General features: G+C 35.8%; 1 protein-coding gene across 1 annotated transcript in view; it reads left to right on the forward strand.

The window, feature by feature from the left end:
* Positions 1-26,035, forward strand: part of LOC150082829 (uncharacterized) — a 212,899-nt gene that overhangs the window by 95,457 nt on the left and 91,407 nt on the right. The window contains exons 6-7 of the mRNA XM_090376841.1: positions 5,618-5,764; positions 10,644-10,772. Of these exons, the coding sequence (XP_090232967.1) occupies positions 5,618-5,764; positions 10,644-10,772 (276 nt within the window). The remainder of the gene's footprint in view (positions 1-5,617; positions 5,765-10,643; positions 10,773-26,035) is intronic.

A 26,035-nucleotide genomic window follows, 5' to 3' on the forward strand; every position in this document is an offset into this window, starting at 1 on the left:
AGCAGATAACCAGATCAAGAGTATTAGTTAATCTGTAATCTGTAATATTCCTAATTCATGTATTAGGAATTTGCAGATAAAAGAACCACTAGGTGGCAGTGATCACAGTGTACTGACATGGGATTTACTTAAAGATTTAATTACCATCAGGGGTAAAGGAAAGGGTTTTTGCTTCCGTAAAGGTGAGTATAGTGGGATCAACTGACTATGTTACGAAGAGTAAATTCTAAGTGGGAAGTATTCAAGGAATTAATCGTGGATGCTACTAAACGTTTCATACCTATTAAGAAATATTGTTCAAGGTTTAGGCCTAAATGGTTGTCAAATGAACTAATGAGACTCGTAACAGAGAAGAAAAATGCATGGGATGCATATAAATTATCAAGCGACTCAGAAGCCTTTGGCAGATATAAGTTAATCTGTAATCAGGTCGCAAAGGAGGTTCGGCAGGCGAAGGCAGATTACGAGAAATCCTTGGCAAAAGATGCTAAGAAAAACAGCAAGGATTTCTTTACTTACATAAACTCTAAAAGGAAGGGGATGAATCTGATTGGTCCACTTGACATCGATGGTTCGACTGTTGATGATCCTGCTCAGATAGCAAACAAACTGAATGAGTATTTTGCATCTACATTCACACGTGAGGAATTATTAAGGTTTGAAAATGGCAGAAGGTTATCAAATTGTAGCAGGATACTTAATGATTTTGTAATAACTGAGAGCAAAGTGGAAGAGAAACTGTTGAAGTTAAACGTAAGAAAAGCACCTTGGGTGGATGGGTTCTATCCAGTTATATTAAAGGAGGCGGCAAAGCAACTAAGCAAACCCTTAGCCATAATTATGAGAGCATCCTGGACTCAGGGGAGGTTCCCACGGACTGGAGATGTGCAAATGTATCCCCAATATACAATGTGGGATCGAAGAGTGACACGAGTAATTACAGTCCAGTTAGTTTAACTTCTGTTCTGGGTAAAATAATGGAGTCACTGGTTAAAGATGCATTGCAGGATCATCTAGACAAGACTGCAGCAATAATTCAGACACAGCATGGGTTTGTTAAGGGAAAGTCTTGTCTGACAAATTTGATATGATATTATGATGTGGTTACAAAGGAACTGGATAATTGCTGGAAGAAACTTCCATCTGTCGTTGTGGAAGTTGATAGGTTGAATAAATTTAAGGAGAAACTGGACAGGCATTTGAAGGAAATGGTGTGATTTTTTTTTTATTTTTTGGCTGATGCTGCATAAGCTCATACATTTGCTTTCTTGCATCACATGCCATTACTACTACTACTACTACTACAACCTCAAGGACCCTTGCAAAAGCCTCAGCATCTCAACCTGCTAGGTCGTTGTGACTAGAAAACAGAAGCCAGCTGGAGTTGTGAACATTAAAATCACCAAGGGAAATTACCTCACTGTTAGGAAAGTTGGACTGGAGAAAGTCAAGTTGCGAAGAGAGAAAGTCAAAGAGCTCTAAGTGATTAGTGGAGTTGGGAGAACGGTAGAGACAACAGATGAATTTGACACAATGAGGTTGAGAGATTTTAAGCCAGAGAAGATCAAAGAGAGGAGATTCCAAATTGCCAAGTCTCTGACAGGGAATATCAGAACGGACAAATGCACAAGTACCACCTTTGAGGCGAAAGGAATCATACAGCAAATAATTTGGGCATTTGAGATGAGCAGTAGTTGAATCAACCGATAGCTGAGATTCTGTCAGAAAAAGTACATGGGGTTTGGCAGACTGCAAGTGGAAATGGACATCATTGAGATTATAATTGAGACCACGTATATTTGTGAAATGAATTAGGAAGTGCTTGGGAAGTGCTTAGGAACTGATTAAATAGGAGTGAAAAGTAAACATAGTTATCTCCTTATCAATTAATTACTAAGGTTTTATCGAATAAAACTATAGTTTTACGTACTCTACTTAGCAGTTCAGTTTAATTACAACTGTATATTTATTACTCCTGTATTATTCTGTTTTTTTTCTGTATATTATCTCTTTACAAGTGATACCACATTCACAAATCTTATATAACAATACACACAAAGCCTGTATGGGCTGTCTAAAGCTGACAGTACTGCATTTAATCTGTGAATTTTTTTTTTTTTTTACATATAAATTGTATAGAAAAAAGAAATAAAAATTGCTGAATTTCTATTTGGCTGGTTTTAATGAAACTTGGAATGGCTTTGCAAATATAATATATCATGAAAATCCGTGTACTGGGAGTTGAGTTTGTTTTATGTGGATCGGCAGATGGCAGATATGGTGAAGACAGTAGATGCTTATGCGTATATCTCTGAATGTGCCTAAAAACAGTCTTTCAATGCAAAAATGTTGAGTAGTAACTAATGTATAAAATGAACAAAACGAAAAAATAAAATAAAGCACTTTTAAAACATAAAATTGATGCAAATTACTTTAAATAGGGTTTATTGCATTTCATAATGGCATGAGTATTAATTTGGTGCCATATTGTACAATACATATTAATTGCTTATTATAATTTCTAAGAAATATTTTCTGTACTTGTACTCTACTGAACGTAGTCCCTTTGGTTTAAGACTAGTAAGGAAATAGTCTTATGTTGTAATGTAGTTGGTGCCCCATACTAAAGTAATGATTTTTGATATTGTAGATTGATTTGCTTTTTCTTAGTGATTGACTGTAATTTATTGTAAATATGCTGCAATTCCTTAATAAGAACTTGATCATACATGGTGGATGTCCACTGACATTGAAATGCTTTATTTAAGAAATTATAAACAAACCAATTTAAAGTATATAAAAAAGGCATTTTATTTTTTTTAAGATTTCTTCAAAGTTGGCCTTCATCTTTCCACATAGCCACTCCTTCAACCTTAAGCATAGATTGACCATTACATGCACAGTATTTCTACTGTAATTCCAATTATTTCTTCTTGAATTTTGAGTTTAACCTTGGTAATCAGTGTAGACTCAGAATAGCTCCACAAAAAAAAAAAAAAAAAAAAAGCCATCAAATCATGTGATCTTGCTGGCCACGGAATGACATAATGGAGAAACAGCTGTTTTATAGCATTCATTTATGAGGCAACTTCTCATGATAGTATGGTAGCATGAGAAGTTGCCTCAGCTTTCTTAAACTGTGTGTTTTTATTAACTTGAGAAACTAGGTTAATTCAATCGTGGATATAATATGGGCAGATGTCACGATTATCTTATTTTCATTGTTGTCCTTGAAAACAAAGACTGATTCCAAAAGACAATATTTCATATCCACTGTAATCCTGTAAAGGTTTATTGTGAGTTGGATTGGGTTTTTTGTCTGACCAATACTGAAGATTTTGCTTATTAACAAATACAAAAGACGAAAATGTGCATCATCAGTCATTAACAGATTGTGAGTAGTATTTGTTGATGTCCAGGAGAACACAAACTTTTGAGTAATTAACATAATCACGATCTTTCACTGTGGGTACTGTCGGGATTTTAAGCATGGAGATTTAAGTCTTTATTCCAAATGCATTATAAAATGCTCAAACATCCATCATGATCATATGCTGTTGTGATTTAGTTAAAAAAAAAAAAAAAGAGCCACGCGCATAACAGAATTTGTTGGGGTGATTTTTACACTTTTAAGGCATGAAAGTGTACATCAGCCGATCCTCTTGAATACACACTCATGGAAGAGATCAAGATTGGGTGTTGTTTACCTAAAGTGAGTGGAACGACCTCACTAGAGATCTAGCCCACTACAAAGTGGGCTAGATCTCTAGTGATCGATGTGTTTCTGTAATTACCAGATATATTCAGACAGTTATATAAATAATGAAATGCATCATTTTTCACTTACTAATTATGAATGAAAGGGTTGAAGGAATAAAATGAATTTTTGAAAAAATTGATTAGTTGAGGTAAGCGTACTCATGTGAGTTAAGGCGAAAGGGAGGTGGAATGGCATGATTAAGAAATAAAAATGCAAAACATTGATAATGAAGATAAAGAAAAGTGTTATGATAAAGTGAAGAAATAAATTGAGTAATGGAGGTAGTAGTTTTGTGGGGATGGAGTTTTGATAAAAAATAAATAAATTGACTGGTATTTTGATTGTCTCACCATTTTGAGTCACTTGCAATTGGGGTGGATGTGTACAGAGTGCTCCTAAAATACACCATCAAAATTGTTGGGGTAGTTCTATATACCAAAACAAGTAAAAAATGTGTTTGTATTTTAGCATGATCAGAAGAGTTTACAATTGATCATTTTAGTATTAACCTAGTGGCAAATGATGCAAAAAAAGCAAGCTTATACACTTTATAAGCATAAAGTGTATAAGCATCAGCCAAAAAAAATAATAATAAATAATAAACCATATTATCTGGCCATCACTGTCTAGTCTAGTTCTTCCTTGAATTTAAATAAATAAAAATTAATTTTCTGTTTATGCTCCAGGATGATCACACTGTCAGAAGAGTTCACAAGGTAGAAAGAATGCATGAAACACCACCGTATTTAGTAATCACATGGGCTCAAACCATAGTCACTTGAGACACGTGTACTTATGTGCCCTTGCATTTGATCACTTGGCTATGGCTCCCTTATTTAAACTATGCACTTCTGCACATCTATCCTGCAACCATCCTTCCTCAGTTTTAATTTATGCCCACTCATGTGCATAGTCTGAGCAAGAGGAAGGATGCCATTAGCATTGAGCTTACTCAATCCATTCAAAGCCTTAAATGCCTCAATGAACACAGTCATTAACTATATTTAGAAGTTAAATGGGCTTGAATCGTGCTCTATTCAAATGAGAGAGTGCATTTTGAGTAGACTGCCACTGATTCTGAAACAGGTATGGAGCTGTGACTATTTGAATTTTTAAAAATGGCTAAGGAGTTTTGAATGGTAAAAAATAATGAAAAAATAAAAAATAAATAAAAATAAACATATATATTATAAATAATACCATGTCTTTTAGGTATGTCTATTTATTTTTGTTATTTTATTTTTTATTGAAAACTCCATATCCATTTTTTTATAATTGAAACTGTTATTTCTATAACCATTCAGAATTGGACACATGTTTGTATGAAATTTTTTACGTTTCAGTGCTTAGAACTATGGTGTAATAGTATTAAAACACCCTGTTTATATGTGTGCAGTGGAATGTTATTCTGGAATCAAAAATTACATGTTTCTGCAAGAGACTAATTTAACTTTACTTGAAAAGACAAAAATTATTATTCCTTCCATCAGTGATGAATTTGAATGTCTTTTGTGGCAAATCAGCTTACTGTGGAACTCTTAAAGTAGTAGCAGTTGTTAGTTGTAATTGTGCTATGGAAATTTCAGTTGTAGTTGGTAATATAGTCCATATACACAAATAAGAATATCCTCTTTTTTAATATTGATATTTACAGGCTGAAGGTAAAACTGGATGTTTTCAATTTTTGAATGAAGTGAAATTATGTGAAAAGCTTCAGATTTGGAGGTTTAAGGATTTTTTTTTTTTTTTACTTATATGAAATACTTAAACAACTTTTACCTGTTTCTGAAGTAATTAATATATTTTAAAATATTATGTGCTTTCAATATTTTTAACCTTTTTCTGCTAACACTACAGGGAATGTCTCAACTGCAGCAGAAGTGACTTCTACAGCTTCTACTTTATCCAATACTACTTTAGAGTCTTCTATCTCTCCTAGAATTCCTGTATTCCTACCAACAACATTTCCTTCTACTACTACTACTACTAACAGTACTAAATCAGGTAGTGTTTATTAACCTACAACAGCCTGTACACCCAGTTGTTTTTCAGTTCAGTGTTCACTTGTTTTTCATTTTTAAGTGAGTGAGTGAGGCTTATGCAGCATCTCTTTTCTTGCATGTTTCTTGTCTTTCTTTATAATTTTTTTGCATTTTTCCTGCTTTTATAGCTTCTTTCTATCACCATTTTTTGTAGAATATTGTAATTTCTCTGAATTCTAATCACAATAATACATGTTTTTTGTGCATTTTTGATATGATAAAAATAGCCTCATTTAGTTTTGAATTCTGAAAATTAAATTATACCAAAATAGATCATTTCCAAACTTATTCCACTTGAATTAAAAATTGTTACAAGCAGTGTTAGTTTTTTTTTTTTTTTTTGTTACAACTCATTTTAATTATTATTTAATAATTAAAATGCTTAATGTAGCAATTAACACTTTACTACATTAAATTATTTATTATAAATATATAAACAGTTATGTCCAATTGAAAAATAGAGCTCTCTCATGCAGATGTCTCTGATGAAGTATTTTACATATTTATAATAAATAATTCTAATATAGTGATTTATTGATTGTTATCTTAAGAATCATCCAATTAATTTATTGCATAATGTTCAGTCATAGAGACTGAAAAAACTTTATAAGCTTTTGAAGCATCTTATTTTAAAAGTACAGATTACTTGTAGAATTTATATAAAGTTCTATATGGAGTATCTAGATCAGAGATGGCCAACCTTTTGTATATGCCAAAATTTCCAACGTACCACGGTTTGAAAAACCAGGTAAGTAATGAAGTGGTGCATATTAATATATCAGTATAAGTTAGCCTAACCTGGCATACTACTGGATAAGATTTAAAAGTACTGCATTGCATATGGATTTTTTAAAAAGAATATCAAACTTATAACTATACTACTAACTCCTAACATTTACCAACACACAATCTCAAATATCTTTCAATAAAATCAAATTTTCCAAAATCTTTTATTGCTAAATTTAAAGAGATATTAGTAATATAAAGGATCAAAAATAAGGTTCCAGTTTGATGTTCTGTGGTTAGTTTATTTAATTGGTAAATTTCCTTCCTTTCTTCCTTCCTGGTGATATACTGTTTTATTTATATTGCATTGTTGACTTTTTCTCTCAAAAGAATTAAGTAATGGGGGGATGCATATGTTTTGACTTTATCCTTTATAACCAAAATAATAAAAGCATACATGAAACTATTTTATTCGTTACACTATGAGGGTTCAGCAGTTATCATTACACTTATAATATCCTGATTTTTTTTCATTCACAACATCAGTTTGTCATTTTGCACAAAACAGTAATCATCTAATCTAATTTTGTATTTAAAGATTAATTTGTTAAATTTTGGTTAATATCATAAACTCAATTCTTTTGATACATTTTCAAATGATGTATGATTTATATAGATACTAGAGGGCAATTATTTTGAATAAACATGTATTCAAGAACAGTTTTGATGATGTATACTAGATTAATTATTATTAAAATGAATTACTCTAGTTACAGAAGTTACCATTTAGTAAAGTTTTATGATAATAGCAGAAATAAAATTAATTTATGCTAGTGTCCAATTTAAAGAACAGTTTTTAATGAAATTTCATTTATTCTTTAACTGGTGATTTTCAGTCTAAAATCAGTCTTTTAATGAGACTGATTTTTTTTTATTATTTTTTTTATTTTGTTTTGCTTTTCACCATGGTTATACTCAGTGGGTGTACAGATCACATGATACAAATTAATACAAATCAGATGCTTTGCTTTTAATGACATAAATTTATGCCATAGCAACATAAATCATTTTCATTCTGATTTTGGCATTTTTAACCGATGCATACCACTTGTTTTTGTATTCCCTCCCTTTCTCTCCCCTACCCCCTCAAGTAAAAGATGAGCTCTCAAAAAGTGGTCAGAATTTGAGAACAGGTGGTTATAATTTCATCTGTGGGTGAATAACCAGTATGATTGATCTGTTCATTTATATATCAATTCAAGCAGTCTTTTTGCCATCTTATTGTTCAGTGTTTAATAAATGTTTCTTGTTATCAGTTAATTTTTTTTATAGTATTTAAGTGTTACCTTTGTTGTTTCTAGAGTTTGAAGAATCAAGGAAATGATCATGAATTCCTTTTTAAAATAAAAGCCAATACCTTGGCTCATCACTTCAATATTTAGTTTCTATTCCTTTTAATGGGTGATTACAACTATTCAGGTGCCTCTGTAGCCAAGTGGGCAGGAGCAGCAGTCTGTAGCACACACTTCTTGATTAGACTGGGGTTTGAGCCCATGACCACCAAATACGGAGGATGCGGAAAGGTCAGGGAATGACCACTGCATATCCCCGGAGCAGTATGGCCTTAGTTGCTAATGCTCCTAAAAACCAAATAACAAACAACAACAAACTATTCAAGAAAAGAGAAAGTATTAATGGAGAAAGTCAGTCAATCAGTGATATTGTTATTAATAACTAGCATAAAGGCTGCAGAGAAATCCAGTAAAGTGCAATGAATTTGACATCTACAATGTCAATAAAACAGGTTTATGTTACAAATTGATTCTAAATACAGATACAGCTTCATAAAAAGGGAAGCTTCATTATATAAAAAGGGACTCCAAATAAGAAATGTCATGGGGACAAGCTTACCAAGGAATGAATTGCTATTGCATTTGTACAAATGCAATAGCAATTTGTACAAAGATGAATTGTGCCAATAAAAAATGACATGATTGACAGTTCTGCAAAACCTCTATGAAATAAGGATGTAGTTTTTAGTCTAGTAAAGTATAAATCTAATAAAAAGAATTAAGTGACTTGGGAATCATTTGGCATGGTCAGGGAAGTGATGGGACAGGAATGAGGCCATTGTCCCTGGCCTCATTCCTGTGTTACAATTATGATTTTGTTTCTCAGGTTTTATCATTATAGAATATATTTTGTCCCTTTCTTCAGAAATTCATGTGTCCTGAAAAGTTGTCTTGACAGTGGATAACTATTTATTCACATCATGCAGTTTAACTTGCATGCTATGAGTCTAGCTTAAAAGGGATAAGGGATAAATTTTTCACTTAACCCAGCAGCATTTGTACCTTAAGTTGGAAAAAAAAAAAAAAAAAGAGTTGCATAGCACCTGACAAGTGCTCAAATTTCTGTTTTATTTCTGAAAAAAAGTTTTTGATTTGTTTGTATATTGCTTGACCTTTTATTAATGGATTGCATTAACAAAATCAAATTTTTTAGTGAAAAAACTTTCTGCAGTAACTCTGAATTAGCATGTATGAATAGGTTTATGTATTTCATTACATTTTAAAATGTGTGATTTTACTGGGCAGCAAATTTCTATTAAATTTTTTTTAAACTTAGGGAAAAGTGCAGTAGAAACCCATAATGTTAAAAATGGTTTTTGGAGAAGATACTTTTATGTCATTCAAAGATTTTTCAGTGGTTTGCGAAGTTTAAAGAGGGTTGCTTGTCAATTGAAGATGATTTTCTCTTTGGCTGCCCTTCAATTTCAAAAATGAATGAGTCAATCATTTGCAATGATGAGTGATCAATTTAAGTATATGTGAAGTTGCTAGTGAAACTGGTATTTTTTTGGGTCATTTCAATCAGTTTTTAATAGATTTGAGAATGTGACACATTTTAACAAAGTTTGTGCCTTACATCCCCACTGATGACTATGGAGAGTGGCGAGTTCTCACATCAGAATTTTCTCCAGTGTCCTGCTGCTGACTGACACTTTGTTTTTTTTTTTTTTTTTTTTCAATCATTACTGGTGATGGATTGAGAGAGATGTGTGTGGGGCTATGACCCTGAAACAAAAGCCCAGTCCTCTCATTGGAAGGCTCTGTCCTCTTCTGTGCCCAGAAAAGCAAGACAATCTCAGTCAAATACGAAGGTAATGTTTATCATATTTTTTTGATTCACAGAGAATTTCACACAGAGAGAGAGAGAGAGAGAGAGAAATTTGGCCAGCATGGTGAACCATAACAACTACAAAACAGAAAATTGTCAGAAAAGCGGGCTTCGGGAAATTGGTGCTTGCATCATGACAGCAACCCTGCCTGCTCATTGCTTTACATTCAGGCATTTCTTGTGAAGTACTGCATCACTGCAGGCCTCCATCCTCCATACTCATTTCAGTGCAGTGTTTACAGATGTCATGACTCAGTCTATAGTTTTATACTTGACGTTTCCTCATTAGGAAAGAGAAAGGTACTTGAAACTAACCTTAACAACAAGGAAAAGGACCACTGTGCAGGAGTTGATTTGTTGGTCTTGGCTGGGCAGGCATAATTTTCAATGTACATCCTCAGATGGAGTGTAAAATTTGGGATAGAAATAGACTGTTGTGAGCTGTGGGAGCAAAATTCTTGGATCCTGTGTCATAATTGTAAGGGGCATAGTATGTTCTCTAGTTCCTTCTAATGGATGATAAGGCTTTGCTCTGTAGAGCACAACTGATAGAGGACTATTTTTATAGGCCATCACAGAACTTAGTTCTCCCCCTACTTTGACTCTAGTGAATTTTATATCAAACTTATTAGGAAAAGCAGTTGTTAGTGCAGATTAAGCAGGATAGATATATATATTTTGCTTTTTGTACCCAAATTCTTTAATCTATTCACACTTGGAATGCAATAGGGGCCATATGTACTTTTATTTAAGGCCTAGAGTACCTAGTTTGAAAAAGATAATGTGTAAGAAGTGGCAAATGTACAGAAAAAATGACAAATTTAACAACTCTTAAGTAAAATTGTCTGATGAACAACTAAAGTGTATTTTTAAGTGTATTTTACATTTCCAAAACTTATTTTATTGTTATAAATAAAGATCATTTATTTTTTCAGAATCTATATTTTTTGTGTTTGTTCAAGTAAATGGAGTAATTTGGCTAACCGTAAACATAGTGACAGCTTCTTTAGCATTGTTAGCAATTGGACTTCTCGGACACTTACTAGGATTTCACATTTTTCTTAGTAAGTATTTCATTAAACTAATGGAAAATATTTTAAAGAGGAAGAAGAGAAAAAGAATGAAAGGAAAAATTAGTCTCTAGTCATTTTCCTAGAGTCAACATTACAATCTATGGGAGGCGTGATGATATATAGTTGTGTCACTTTGAAGAATAATACAGAACTAATTAACTTCAGCATCTGCTGAGGATAATTTTAAAAAATCATTAGCACAGACAGGATTTGGAATAGAGTTCAAAATACATGTGATAGTTTTCACTAACCTTTACAAGTATCCAAACAATCAATTACAAACCAATTAAAATAACAAGAAACATTTTATTAATGATTTAATTTTTTTCAGTATCCTGCCACTATATTTAAAATGTTGCACATTTGGGATGTGGGCAATGTGAACCTCCCACTTCTAGCTTTGACACTGGAAAAGCAGTAGTTATTGATAGGATTGGAATTTCAGAATTTTGTATACACTTATATTATATTTTTACTATTTTGCTCTATTACTATATTATATTTTTACACCTATATTATATACACAAATAAATAAGATATTGTTGGATGTATAATAAGCCTTTAAATAAACAGTTGATGCATCAAGGAAATCTTACAAAACAAAAAAATATTATTCATCTTAAAGCAGCTAGAACAGGCGGCCACTGCGTTCGCCTCGCTCAAATGGTGTCTGTGGAAGAGGACCAACATTTCCACAAAGACTAAAATCCGACTCTTCCAGACTTTGATCCTGCCCATTCTTCTTTACGGATCGGAAACATGGATTTGTCTCAAGTTAGATTTGAACAAACTTGAGGTATTCCAAATGCGATGCCTGCGGCAGATCTTGGGCATCTCTCTTCGCGACCGCATCACTAATGATACCATCCACGCCAGATGCCAACAGCAACCAACCATTGCCGACCAAATCCAGAAGCGAAGGCTTAGATGGTTTGGCCACGTATGTAGAATGGGCACGAACAGAATACCATCCAGACTCCTTTGGAGACAACGACACACCCAATGGAGCATCCAACGGACCGCGCCTAGGAAAACGTGGGCCAAGCAAGTGGAAAATGACTTGAAGAGCCGACGTCTCGACCTTAACCAGGCCAGGACTGACGCCATTGATCGTAAGGTATGGAAGAACATCACAGAGCAAGTCCGAAACCCTGCGGCACCTACAGCAGCATACTGGTTGCGTGGCCAACCGCCTCCCCCAGCTGCCAGCTAAGGACCAAAGAAGAAGAAGAAGAAAGCAGCTAGAAATTCTGAAAAGCCAACAGTAAAATTGCAGTTGATGTGTTAACAATCAGATATTCACTCAATATCTGTGATTGTTAACAGGAAAGGCTGTTTTTACAGGGATGGGATACACTTAAATAGAAGAGGTACAAGGTTTTTGTTGATACTATCATTAGCATTAGTACAGGCATATGATGCAAGAAAGCAAGCTTATGCAGCATCAGCCAAAAAAAAAAACAAAAAAAAAAAACAAAAAAACTTCCACTTCACCCCTCCGTTCATTCGATATACCTGTCCAGCTGAGCCTTAAATTTATTTAGTCTATCAACCTCCACAACAAGGGATGGAAATCTGTTCCACCAACCAACTACCCGCTGGCTAAAGGCAAATTTCCACACATCTATCCTACATCTGTCTTTTCTCAATTTGAATTTATACCATCTCAGGTGATTATTCTGAGCAAGAGGAAGAATCCCATCAGCATTGAGCACGCTCGAACCATTCAAGGCTTTATACACCTCTATCAGATCACCTCGCCGGTGCCTAGTCTCCAGACACTGTAATTTGAAAACTTAAGCCTTTCTTCGTAAGCGCAACCCTTTGTTCTATTCACTAATCTTGTTGCCCTTCTCTGTACTTGTTTCAGCAGCTCTACATCCTTCTTGAAATGAGGCCTCCAGACCTGTATACAGTACTCAAGGTGTGGCCTGACCATTGCCTTATACAAGGGAATAATCACCTCCTTATCCCTGGTAGAAAAATTCCTGTATATCATTGACAAGACACCACGAGCTACTCTTGCAGCCCATCTGCACTGCTCAGAGAACTTCATATCTGCCTGCACAATTACCCCCAGGTCCTTTTCATTCTCTACCACTGTCAGTGTAGTACCACAGAGTTGATACGTTGCTGTGGGGTTGCTGTTTCCCATATGTAGTACTTTACATTTGTCAATGTTAAACTTCATTTGCCACCTCTCAGCCCATCTGTTCAACCTTTCCAGATCCTGTTGCAGGTATAGTGTCAGTAGTGTCCTTAACAACCCTGCCAACCTTTGTATCGTCTGCAAACTTGGACATTAAGCTTGATATACCATTATCAATATTATTTATAAATACAGAAAACAATAATGGACCCAACACTGAACCCTGAGGGACTCCACTAATAACATTAGTCCTCAATGAACAGTGTCCATTGATTACCACTCTCTGTCTTCTCCCCCTCAACCACCCCTTTATCCATAGCAGCAGTTTGCCTCCAATGCCTTTCAAAAGCCTTTCTAAGATCCAAGTATATAATATCAAAGCTATTCCCTGCATCCAGTTCTTTTGTGACTGCATCATAGTATCCAATCAAATTGGTCAGGCAAGACTTCCCCTTAACAAAACCATGCTGTGTCTGAGCTATAACTGAAGTCTTGTTTAGATGATCCTGCAATGCTTCTTTAACCAGTGCCTCCATTAATTTTCCTGGAACAGAAGTTAAACTCACAGGTCTATAATTACTTGTGTCAGCCTTTGATACTCCTTTGTGAATTGGGGTCACATTTGCACATCTCCAGTCTGTGGGTACCTCCCCTGAGTCCAAGGAAGCTTTCATAATTATGGCTAAGGGTTTGCTTACTTCCTTTGCTGCCTCCTTTAATATAACTGGATAAATCCCATCCACCCCAGTTGCCTTTCTTGTGTTTATCTTCAACAATTTCTCCTCCACTTTACTCTCAGTTATTACAAGATTATCTAGCTTACTGCCAGAGTTGAATACACCTCTGGCATTCCCCTCGCTGAATAACTCCTCGTGTGTGAATGTCGATGGAAAATATTCATTTAGTTTGTTAGCTACCTGAGCAGGATCATCAACAGTTGAACTATCGATATCAAGTGGACCAATCTGATTCATTCCCTTCCTTCTAGAGTTTACATAAGTAAAGAACTCTTTGCTGTTTTTCTTTGCATCCTTTGCCAAAGATTTCTCATAATCTGCCTTTGCCTGCATAACCTCCTTTGTGACTTGGTTACAGACCAGCTTATATCTCTCATAGACTTCCATGTCACCCATTAATTTATATGTATCCCATGCATTTTTTTTTCTCTGCCATGTGTCTCATTACTTCATCTGACATCCATTTAGGCCTAAACCTTGAACAATATTTCTTAATTGGTATGTAAAGCCTAGTAGCTTCCAAGATAAGTTCTTTGAATGCTTCCCATTTTGAATTTGCTGTTGGTAACATCATCAGTTGGTCCCACTGTATAGAATTTAAATACTGTCTCAGACCATCGTAGTCGTCTTTACTAAAGCAATAACCCTTCTCTTTACCCCTGATGGTAGTTATCTCTTTGAGTAAATCCCACTTCAGCACACTGTGATCACTGCCACCTAGTGGTTCCTTTATATGCAGATTCTTAATGCAAAGAATCACTACTGATAATCAAATCAAGTATATTACTCCTTCTGGTTGCCTCCCGAACATGCTGATGGAGAAAATAATCATCCAATAAATCCACAAAAGCCTTGCTAGTGTGTGAGTGACCAACCCACAAATTCCAGTCAATATCTGGGAAATTAAAATCACCCATTATAAGACTCTCTGATTTACTGGCCCACTCTGTTTCCCTGTACATTTTCTTATTATACTCATCAGAGTCATTAGGCCTATAGCACACTCCTACTCTCAATTTTGATCTCCCAATGCTTATGTCACACCAAACTGACTCGACACTGCACTGTCCAGCGATGTCGACTGGCTTCACTTCCTTGGATTTTATGTGTTTCTTCACTAATAGCATAACCCCTCCTCCCTTCTTATCCTGTCTATCCTTTCTGTAGATGTTTCTGCATTCTGTATATGTGTGTGACACCATGTCTCTGATATCCCAACAATATCCATCTTTGATACTTTGCGCAATACCTCAAATTCATCAAATTTATTTACCAAACTCCTAGCATTGGTATACACGCAAGTATACATGCACCTGTTCCTGTTCTTAGCTACCCTAACACAACCCATGTGTTTACTTGTACTGCAATGACTACCAGCAGTCTCTGAAACAACCTGCATCTTGTTTTCCAGGCTTCTGCTCATTCCAATAGAAGCAGTGCAAGAATCACTTTCACTTCTTCCAGTGGCTACTGTTAATCTATTAGTCCTTGTATCCCCCCAAGCTAGCAGTTTTCCGACCCACTTAACATTGCCTCGATAGCATCAGCAAATATTCTTGCACCCTTTCTATATAAGTGTATCCCATCCCTGTAGAAGCAGTCTCTCCTGTTAACAAGTACAGACCAGACAGAAAAAATTCTACCCCTTGAGTCTTGCACAATCTTTCCAGGGCCGAATTGATCGACAAGGCTCTCATCATATACTCCCTCCTATCGTGTCTGGGCAGAATTGCAGACACTTTCAAATTCAACCCTAATTTATGGCTTTTTTTCAACAGTGACCTGTACTTGTTAAGTAATTCTGCCGGTCTCCCTCTTAATATCATTAGTGCCAACATGTACAACAATATTACCTTTTGTGCCCTTAAAAGATGATATCCGCTCTACAGTGTCATGAACCTTTGTCCCTGGCAGACATACTCTGGTCCTGTTCCATCTATCAATCAAAGTGATTGATTGATCCACCTATCTATCAAGGTGATATTTGGTGGGTTGAAAAACTGCTAGCTCTCGGGAGATACACAGACATAAATTAACAGGAGCTGCAAGGTGTTATTAATCTGTCTGAGGTGAAAGTGATCCTTACACTGCTTCTATTGGGACATACAGTGGGTTGGAAAATGATGTGCAGGAGATTGCAAGGCCTGCTGAATGTCCGTATGAGACAAGCAAAATGCATGAGCTGTGTTTAGGTTATTAAGAGTAAAAACATGTGCACATATACTTGCATTGTACATCAATGCTAAGGATATGGTATACAAATTATAATTTAATTATAATACATATATGGTAATATTAAATTATAATACAGTGGTACCTTGGTTTGCGAGCATAATTCGTTCCAGAAACGTGCTCGTAATCCAAAGCACTCGTATATCAAAGCGAATTTCCCCATAAGAAATAATGGAAACCCAGATGATTTGTTCCAAAACTCAAAAATATTCATATACTGTAAAAATGATTAATACAAAATACATACCTTTTTATATTTATTATTTAAATTTAATATACATAAAGCAATCGAATTTATTAATTATTGGGTAGGACGACTTTCACTGTCTCTAACGGAATCACTGCTATCTGTTGATTTTTTCTTTTTGTGCGACTTTAACAAGGAATCTTTCCAATGACACTTGCTTTTGCCTCCTTTTGAGTTCACGGAAATCAGATTCATCGCTCGCACTATTACAAAACGAGGAGGCACGCTTGATACACATAAACAAAGCTGGGCGCGTGTAGCAACTGAATAAACAACACCATAAAGGCAGAGATACACTATTAACACCTCACATTTTACTAAAGCACATTTCTAGGGGTTACTACCATAAAACAATAAAAACAATTTCCAGTTGCGTTCCTGCTAGTGGAATCTGTTATAAACTGGTAGTAAACTCGATCTAATTGCATTTGCGGTTATACCGATAGCTGGAATTGTTGGTTTTTACGTTATTATGGTGAAATGTGTTTCCCCTTCACTGATATAAAAAACCATAAATACATTTTCAAAATCTTCTCTTCATTCCTATCGGGTTGCGTTCGGTTGGGGTGATTCTGCGTTCGACTGCCATTTCTTGTAAACACAAAGGCTAATTGTGCATAAGCGAATTCGGTTCGTGTTATATAAGATATCGTTCCCCTATTTATAAATCGTGTATGATCGAATTCGTGTAGTGTAAACACGTGTTATACGAGGACTGACTGTACTCGTATTGCAAGACCTCGCTCGTTTATCAAGTTAAAATTTATTAAAAATTTTTGCTCGTCTTGCAAAACACTCGCATACCAAGTTACTCGTAATCCAAGGTACCACTGTACATGTATGGTAATATTAAATTATAATACATATATGGTAAACAAATTAGATAAATTTGAAGTACTGGTTAAGTTATGAAATGCAAACATTTGAAGGGTATTGTAAACATGGTGCCACTTAGACATGAGATGCAGAATTTGAATATGGTCAGTATGATATGTACAGGAGAGACAGACAGGAGAGGAGTGAAAAGGCAGAAAGGAGTTATGCTTCTTAGTTAAGAAGCACATAGAATCTAAGGCCAGTGCAGTGTTGAGTCAACTTGATGTCACATAAGCACTGGGAAAAACAAAAATGATAACAGGAGTCTGCTATAGGCCAAATGACTGGATCAGTGTAATGAACATGTACAAAGACAAATAGAATGCGCCAGTAAATCAGAATGTCTTATAATGAAGGACATTAACTTTCTAGATATTGACTGGATTTTGAGGGTTGGTCACTTGCATGGTAGAAGAAATTTTCTGGATTTATTGGATGACTGCTTTCTATAGTAGCGTGTTAAAGAAGCAATATTCTTGATCTGATTATCAGCAGCAATTCTTCATGCATTAAGCAGCTACAGGTAAAAGACTCACTGGGCAGCAGTGAACACAGTACTGATGCAGAATTTACTTAAAGACATAACTAATGGGAAGAATAAAGGGAAGGAATTTTGCTTTCTTGAAGGTGAGTAGATTGGTTTTATACAATTTTTAAATTCGTTTCAGTGGAAAACTGGGGGCCAGCTGATGTTACTAACTGCTAATTCTCAATGGGAAGCATTCAAAGAAGTAATCATAGAAGCTACTAAACTTTTTATACCAACAAAGAGAGATGTTGTTCAAGGTTTAGATTTAACTGGATGTAACTAATGGTAGATTGTTAGAAGTCTTTGGCTAAGAATGCAAAGAAAACTAGCAAAAAATCCTTTTCCTATGCTAACACTAGAAGGAATGGAATGAACCACATTCGCCCACTAGATATAAATGACATAACTATTGATTATTCTGTTCAGGTTGCTGACAAACTAAATAAATATTTTGTATCCTCATTCACCTGGAAGAAGTTTTTAGTGATGACAATGCCAGAAATACACCAGGTTATAACTTGGGAGATAAATGAATTTGTAATAACTTATCTATTAAATTATATTAAATTTAATAAAATTAAATTATACATAAAAGAAACAGCAAAAGAGATAATTAAACCTTTGGCCATATTATGAATACATCTTTGGGTTCAGGGGAGGTCCCTGTAGATTGAAAATGTGCAGCTCTCTCTCTCTCTCTCTCTCTCTCTCTCTCCTGTTTACAAAGGAGGGGGGGATCAAAGGGAGTAATTATAGACCTGGTAACCTTGATCTGTTCCAGGAGAAATAATGGAATCAGTGGTTAAAGAATTATTGCAGGATTATCTTGACAGGAATGGAGTTATATGTAAATTACAGCATGGATTTGTTAAGGGTAAATCTTTGTCTGACCAATCTGATTAGCTACTATGATGCAAAAAATATAATTTTGACAACATATATTTAGATTTCAGTAAAGCTTTTGTTCCATACAAGAGACAGCTGTACAAATTGGAGCAGTGTGGCATTAGGGGCAAGTTATTGCTGTGCTTAAAGGGATCTTTGAGCAGTAGAAGACAGAGGGCAGTTATAACTAGGCACTGTTCTTCTTGGACTAAGGTTATTGGTGCCACTTCTCAGAATTCAGCACTGCCCCTTTACTGTTTTCATTATTTATTAATGATATTGATGAAAGCATATTAAACTTATTGTCTAAGTTTACAGAGAATACAAAGGTTGGTAGGGTGGTTAATGACAAGAATGAAGTGCAACAAGACCTAGAAAAATTAGGCAAATTTGCTGAGAAGTGGGAATTTAGGTTTAGTATTGGTAAATGCAAGGAACTGCATATGGGCAGCAGTTATCCCAGAATAACATGCCAATTAGGTGGTACCACACTCATGGTAGTGGAGAACAAAAGAGACTTAGGGGTAATTGTAAAGTCAAACATGAAGCTTTCTTAACAATATAAACACTGCTAGGGCAGCCCATGGAGTTTGTCAATGGTATTGAAGGAATTTTGCCAACAAGGAGGTGATTATCCAATTGTATATAAGGCATGGTTGACAGAATCTTGAGTACTGCATGCAGGTCTGGAAGCCTCATTTTAAGGATGTGAATCTCTTGAAATGAGTGTAAAGAAGGGCAACCAGGTTAGTCAATTAACTAGGCATCTATGAGGAGACCTGATATTGAAGTGTTTAAGGCTTGAAATCAATTGAGTCAACTAAATGTTGATGGCATCCTTGTCCTTTCTCAGACAACACACGTAAGGCAACATTAGACTTAAATTTAAAAAATTTGCTTTCAATCAGAGAAATAAACTATCGTCTGATGGGGGAGAAGTTGGGTGGTTGAATTAATTCTTTCTTAAATTTATTTAAGGAAGAATTAATGAACTATCCAATTCATCTGCCCTCTAGAAAGAGGAGGATGGGTCGATGAGTTAAGTACTTTTTTTTTCTTACTGATGATACATAAGCTTTCTTCCTTGCATAATTTGTTACTATTAATACTAAAACTAATATATGATTTTAAGGGATATAATAACTATGTTTCAGCTATTCATTTCATAGTACATAAGCCTTATAGGAGAATGAAATTTTCAGTGTATCAAAAGTATTGGGATACAGCAGTAATAAAACTTACAGATTTTGGCCTAAAAATATTTCCAAGAAATTTGAATAACATTAGATTTTTTTTTTATTTTTATTTTTTTTTTTTATTAAATTTACTTTTGCTATGATAGGAAGATACGATAGTCTCTACAAATTTGGCAGTTAATTACATGCAACAAATAACTCTGTAAAATTATATTAACACCCTTGTTTTTTTATGGGAATAGACTTATCTCTGCACATTGATACACTTACAAGCTGTGGTAAACAGATTACTCCATAGACTGCAATGTTGACTCAAGAATCTGTTATAGCATGTGAAAATTTGTTGTGTTAATTATGCTTGAGAAAGCTATGATTTGTTTTAATGATAAAATTTTAATTAATTTATTGATTTAATTTAATAAAGTAATTTTGAAAATTGTTGCAATTATTTTACAATTAGTTGACTTGTAAAGTTTAATAAACTCATGTGATCCTAGTGCCTAGAACACATCAGCTGAGTCTTGTTTTTATATTAAGCATGTTAATTAAAACCTATTTTCCTTTTTGCACAAGGTACCCACAGCACAGTGAAATGAACAAAATATGCCATTTGCTGACTTTAACATGTATAATCTAATCTATTTGCCTAATCATCAGAGAACAGATTAGAAACCAATAAGATTTTATTATTGATAATGAAGTGGCGTGGTTTCAATATTACTCGCATGAAGCCATATGAGAACATTAAATAAGAATTTTATAATTTTGTGATATCCACATTTCTTCAAATCTATAGTTACCTAATAAAATCAGAGTTTGATTAAATAATCCTGTCCATTTAAAGATTTTGTGTTTTGTTGTATGCCAATTTATAGTTTAGGTACTGTCACAAGTTTTGTAAACACTTGCACCTTAGCTCAAGTAAAATGAAAGCCAGAAGAATTGACTTGAATGAGTACAATGAACAATTGTACAGAGAAATAGAGTGGGCCAGTAAATCAGAATGTCTTATAATGGGGGATTTTAACTTCCCAGATATTGACTGGAACTTGTGGGTTGGTCACTCACACACTAGTCAGACTTTTGTGGATTTATTGGATGATTGTTTTCTGCAGCAGCATGTTCGAGAGGCAACCAGAGAAAGTAACACTCTTGATCTGGTTATCAGCAGTGATCATTCATGTATTAAGAATTTGCAGATAAAGGAACCACTAGGTGGCAGTGATCACAGTGTGCTGAAGTGGGATTTACTCAAAGAGGTAACTACCGTCAGGGGTAAAGGAAAGGGTTTTTGCTTCCGTAAAGGGGAGTACAGTGGTCTCAGACAGTTTTTAAATTCTGTACAGTGGGATCAACTGACGATGTTACAAACAGTAAATTCTAAGTGGGAAGCATTCAAAGAATTAATCGTGGAAGCTACTAGACTTTATATACCGATTAAGAAATATCGTTCAAGGTTTAGGCCTAAATGGTTATCAAATGAACTAATGAGACTCGTGACAGAGAAGAAAAATGCAGTATGCATATAAATTATCAGGTGACACAGAAGCCTGTGGCAGATATAAGCTAGTCTGTAATCAGGTCACAAAGGAGGTTCGGCAGGCGAAGGCGGATTACGAGAAATCTTTGGAAAAAAAAGGTGCTAAGAAAAACAGCAAGGATTTCTTTACTTATATAAACTCTAAAAGGAAGGGGATGAATATGATTGGTCTACTTGACATCGATGGTTCGACTGTTGATGATCCTGCTCAGATAGCAAACAAACTGAATGAGTATTTTGCATCTACATTCACACGTGAGGAATTATTACAATTTGAAAATGGAAGAAGGTTATCAAATTGTAGCAGTGTGCTTAATGATTTTGTAATAACTGAGAGCAAAGTGGAGGAGAAATTGTTGAAGTTAAACATAAGAAAGGCACCTGGGGTGGATGGGATCTATCCAGTTATTTTAAAGGAGGCGGCAAAGCAACTAAGCAAACCCTTAGCCATAATTATGAGAGCATCCTTGGACTCAGGGGAGGTTCCCACGGACTGGAGATGTGCAAATGTGTCCCCAATTCACAAAGGTGGATCGAAGGGTGACACGAGTAATTACAGACCAGTTAGTTTAACTTCTGTTCCGGGTAAAATAATGGAGTCGCTGGTTAAAGATGCATTGCAGGATCATCTAGACAAGACTGCAGCAATAATTCAAACACAGCATGGGTTTGTTAAGGGAAAGTCTTGTCTGACAAATTTGATTGGTTATTATGATGTGGTCACAAAGGAACTGGATGCAAAAAATAATTTTGATATCATATACTTGGATTTCAGGAAAGCTTTTGACACTGTTGCGCATGGAATACTACTGTACAAATTGGAGCAGAATGGTATTAAGGGTAAGTTGCTACAATGGATAAAAGGATGGTTAAGTGGGAGAAGACAGAGGGTGGTAATCAATGGGTGCTGCTCTTTGTGGACTAATGTTATTAGTGGAGTCCCACAGGGTTCGGTGTTGGGTCCACTGTTGTTTTGTGTATTTATCAATGATATTGATGAAGGTATATCAGGCTTAATGTCGAAGTTTGCAGATGACACAAAGGTTGGCAGGGTTGTTAATGACAGTAATGGCAGTGTGCTACTGCAACAGGATCTAGATAATTTGGGCAGATGGGCTAAGAAGTGGCAACTGAAGTTCAACCTTGACAAATGCAAAGTACTGCATATGGGTAGAAGTAACCCCAGAGAAACGTACCAACTGTGTGGTACTGCACTTAAGGTGGTAGAAAATGAAAAAGACCTGGGAGTAATTGTGCAGTCAGATATGAATTTTTCTGAGCAGTGCAGACAGGCTGCTAGGGCAGGTCATGGGGTTTTGTCAATGATATATAGGAATTTTGCTAGCAGGGAAAAGGAGGTGATTGTCCCTCTGTATAAGGCAATGGTCAGGCCACGCCTTGAGTACTGCGTACAGGTCTGGAGGCCTCATTTTAGGAAGGATGTAGATTTGCTTTAGCGTGTACAGAGAAGAGCAACACGATTGGTGAGGGGAATGAAGGGATTCTCTTACCAAGAGAGGCTTAAGTTCTGCAAATTGCAGTGGCTGGAGACTAGGCACCTGCGCGGTGATCTGATTGAGGTCTATAAGGCCTTGAATGGGTTGAGCACGCTGAATTCTGATGGGATCCTTCCACTTGTTCAGATTACCAACCTACGGGGACAATAAGTTCAAATTAAGAAAGGACAGATGTAGAATAGATGTGCGGAAATTTGCCTTTAGCCAGCGGGTGGTTAATTGCTGGAACAAACTTCCATCTGTCGTTGTGGAAGTTGATAGGTTAAATAAATTTAAGGAGGAACTGGACAGGCATTTGGAGGGAATGGTGTGATTTTTTTTTTTTTTTTTTTTGGCTGATGCTGCATAAGCTCCTACACTTGCTTTCTTGCATCATGTGCCACTACTACTACTACTAATTCATTCTTTTGGCAAGAACATTCAAGAAAGATAAGATATTATTAGATTCCAAATCCAAGTTAAACTGAATATTTGGAAAAAAAAAAAAAAATCTAGTAACACTGCAATAGTTAATCTATTGTAGAAATTTATCCACCACAAATGCATCATGCACCTCTATATTCTAGTAGTAAATAGGGTTCATTAAAATGACGTTTTACTTGAACACTGCAGCACAGCACTCAGATCAGACACCCATATCAGAAGTAAAGTTATATATCCAATTTTCATACATTATAGTTGTATTATTTAAGTAGAGGGAAAAAAGCAGAAATGTCATTGGTGCTAAGGCTTATTTTGTCAGTGAGTTTAATGTCTGTTTTTAGTAGTACTCTATAACATTACATGTTCTGATGTTTAAAATGAAATAAATTAAAATAGAAAATAAAATGTTTTGGAAATATTGTGGTAATTGCACTCCTATGATCAACTTCATAACAGATAAACAACTGTATATAAATTTGTAAAATGAAGGCCAAGTAAAAAAGTAATGGCAGAATGGTGCGACCAGTTCTTGAACATTCTTTGAACATATTTCCATGCTTGTGGAATGCAGTGACATCCCAGACGGCTGCTACTTGTGAAACCACTTGCCTTGGAGGGGGTGTTCCAAGAGGAGATCGAAACTGCAAGTAGTCACGTTTGGGAGAGTACATTTGATATATTCTTTGAGTACATTATTTTCCCATTGCTACTGTGCCAAGAGGTTCTTAATATTTTTTGTTGTGTGGCAGTTTGCACCGTCATGTAAGACAGTTGATCTGTCACAGAAATGAGTCCCCTTCCTTGGGGCCCCCCTTGACATGGGCACTGTACATGGTGACCTCCTATTGATGCTGCTGGGCTTCCAGATTAGCATTGCTGAGATCCAATGCCCACAGCCTAAGTTCATAGGAATGTGGCATGTTTGCCATGTGCTGCAACCCGTGGAAACCACTCTAATTAGTGGAAAATTGATCAGGCTGACTGGAATGCCTTTCAAGATAGGCAAATTTTGACATCACTACAGTCAGTCAGGAGACTATCAATGATGCAGGCCATACACAAACATTTTCAAGCCAAAAAACATCCACCTGGTTTCCACAATTTCCCAAACCATGTCAGAATTCAGAATGTATAGCAGCAAAAAAAGTGCAAAACAAAGCCTAGGGGATATTCCGATATCCCACCACAAATTATTGTGTTGGGATATTGTCATGCAAATATATGCTTGTGCAAATTATTGGAGAGAATGGTCAATACAACACTCATCTTTTATGGTACTTAGAATCAAATGACCTCTCCTGCATTCAGTGGCTTCCAAAGGAACAGGTCCACTTTGAACCACTTAATTAGAATGGAAGCATCTATTTAAGGCACTTTCCTAAAAGAACATCTGGTGTCAGATGTCCATCTTCTTTGACATGGAAAAGTGTACAACACAACTTCGAGATTTGGGATTTTAAAAGATCTTTATAGCCCCTGTATAATGGTCACCTTCCTGTTTTTATAAAAAATGTTTTATTCTGTCATTTTCTCTAAGTTCAAGTAGGGTCTACCTTCAAGTTCTCAAGTACAATGGTTTCAAGTTCTCACCGGAGAAGGCAGTTTTCGTTGATTTTTGTTACTAGCATAGGCTTCACCCCAAACCTGAATTAAACTTGGACAAAACACGATCCCAGTAGTAATAGCAGAGACAAAATTCTTGAGACTCATATTTGACAAAAAGTTGATCTTTTTCTAACGCACATTTTTCAGCTACGCACAAAATTCGTGAGAAGGCTGTACATTCTCTGTACTCTCTTCTATTTCTTGGAGTTCAGACTGGTGCACTTTACTTCTTCTGTATCGTGCACTTGTGCAATAAAAATTAGATTTTGAGTCACTGGTATATGCATCCACCAGAAACAGCATCCTTCAGTGGCTTGACCCCATTCACCATCACCCTATTTGTATTACTGCTGGTGCAATCAGAACATCATCAATCCAAAGTCTATATGTGAAAGCAAATGAACTATCCCTGTTGCTTCAATGAAAACTGTTTTCTCTACAGTATGCTTTCAAACTGAATTCCCTGCTAGACCACCCCATGATTTCATCCATTTTGAGCCATAATGGGAAAATCTATTTAACACTCATCAGACTGCCAGTCATCCATTTGGTATTCATGTCCAAGAGCTACTCAAAGCTTAACATCATGGTTGACAGTATTGACCGATCTCCAAAGCAGCTCCTTCCACCCTGGCATGCTTAAATTCCAGCATGTGACCTCCCTTAAGAACTGGATGAAGTCTGATACCCCGTGGAAAGCCTGGCCTTTGCAGATGACATGGTTTTCCTTGTAAAAGGTAACACATGAGTGGCTGTAGAGCAAAGGTCAAATGTTGCCCTCTTGCAGCTGCAGGAGTGGGCACAAATGCACATGCTCAAAATATTGCCCGAAGACGTCCAAAAATCAAAAGTAACACAACTACTATAAAAATGGTAACAGAACTAAAATATCTTGGAGTGGTTTTGATTTGAAATTAACTTTTTATCCCTACTTGGTGTAGAAAGTGAGAAATAATGCAGGTATGATTGCCAAGATCAGTCGAGCAGACTGGGGGCTCAAAAGAAAGACCCTGGCAGTCATATACCGTGCAATGTTCCTACCTGTTATCACCTATGGAGCCGGTGCATGGTTCACCCATTTGGCCATAGTAAGAAACAGGAATAAATTAGAATCAATACAAAGGACAGTACTACTCACTATTACCAGAGCATGTTGCACAGTAAGCACACCTGCACTACAGTTGCTGGTTGGAGCTCTCCCACTTTACCTGGAAATAGCCAAAAGAGGCTTATATTATAGATTTTTAAGAATTTCTGGGGATAGCCCTTGATACAAACAACACCTTCAATGCTGAAAGACAAAGCTCCATGAGCTATG

Source organism: Mastigoproctus giganteus, chromosome 7 (assembly GCF_048544385.1).
Source record: "Mastigoproctus giganteus isolate SK-2022 chromosome 7, ASM4854438v1, whole genome shotgun sequence".
NCBI classification, from domain to species: Eukaryota; Metazoa; Arthropoda; class Arachnida; order Uropygi; family Thelyphonidae; genus Mastigoproctus; species Mastigoproctus giganteus.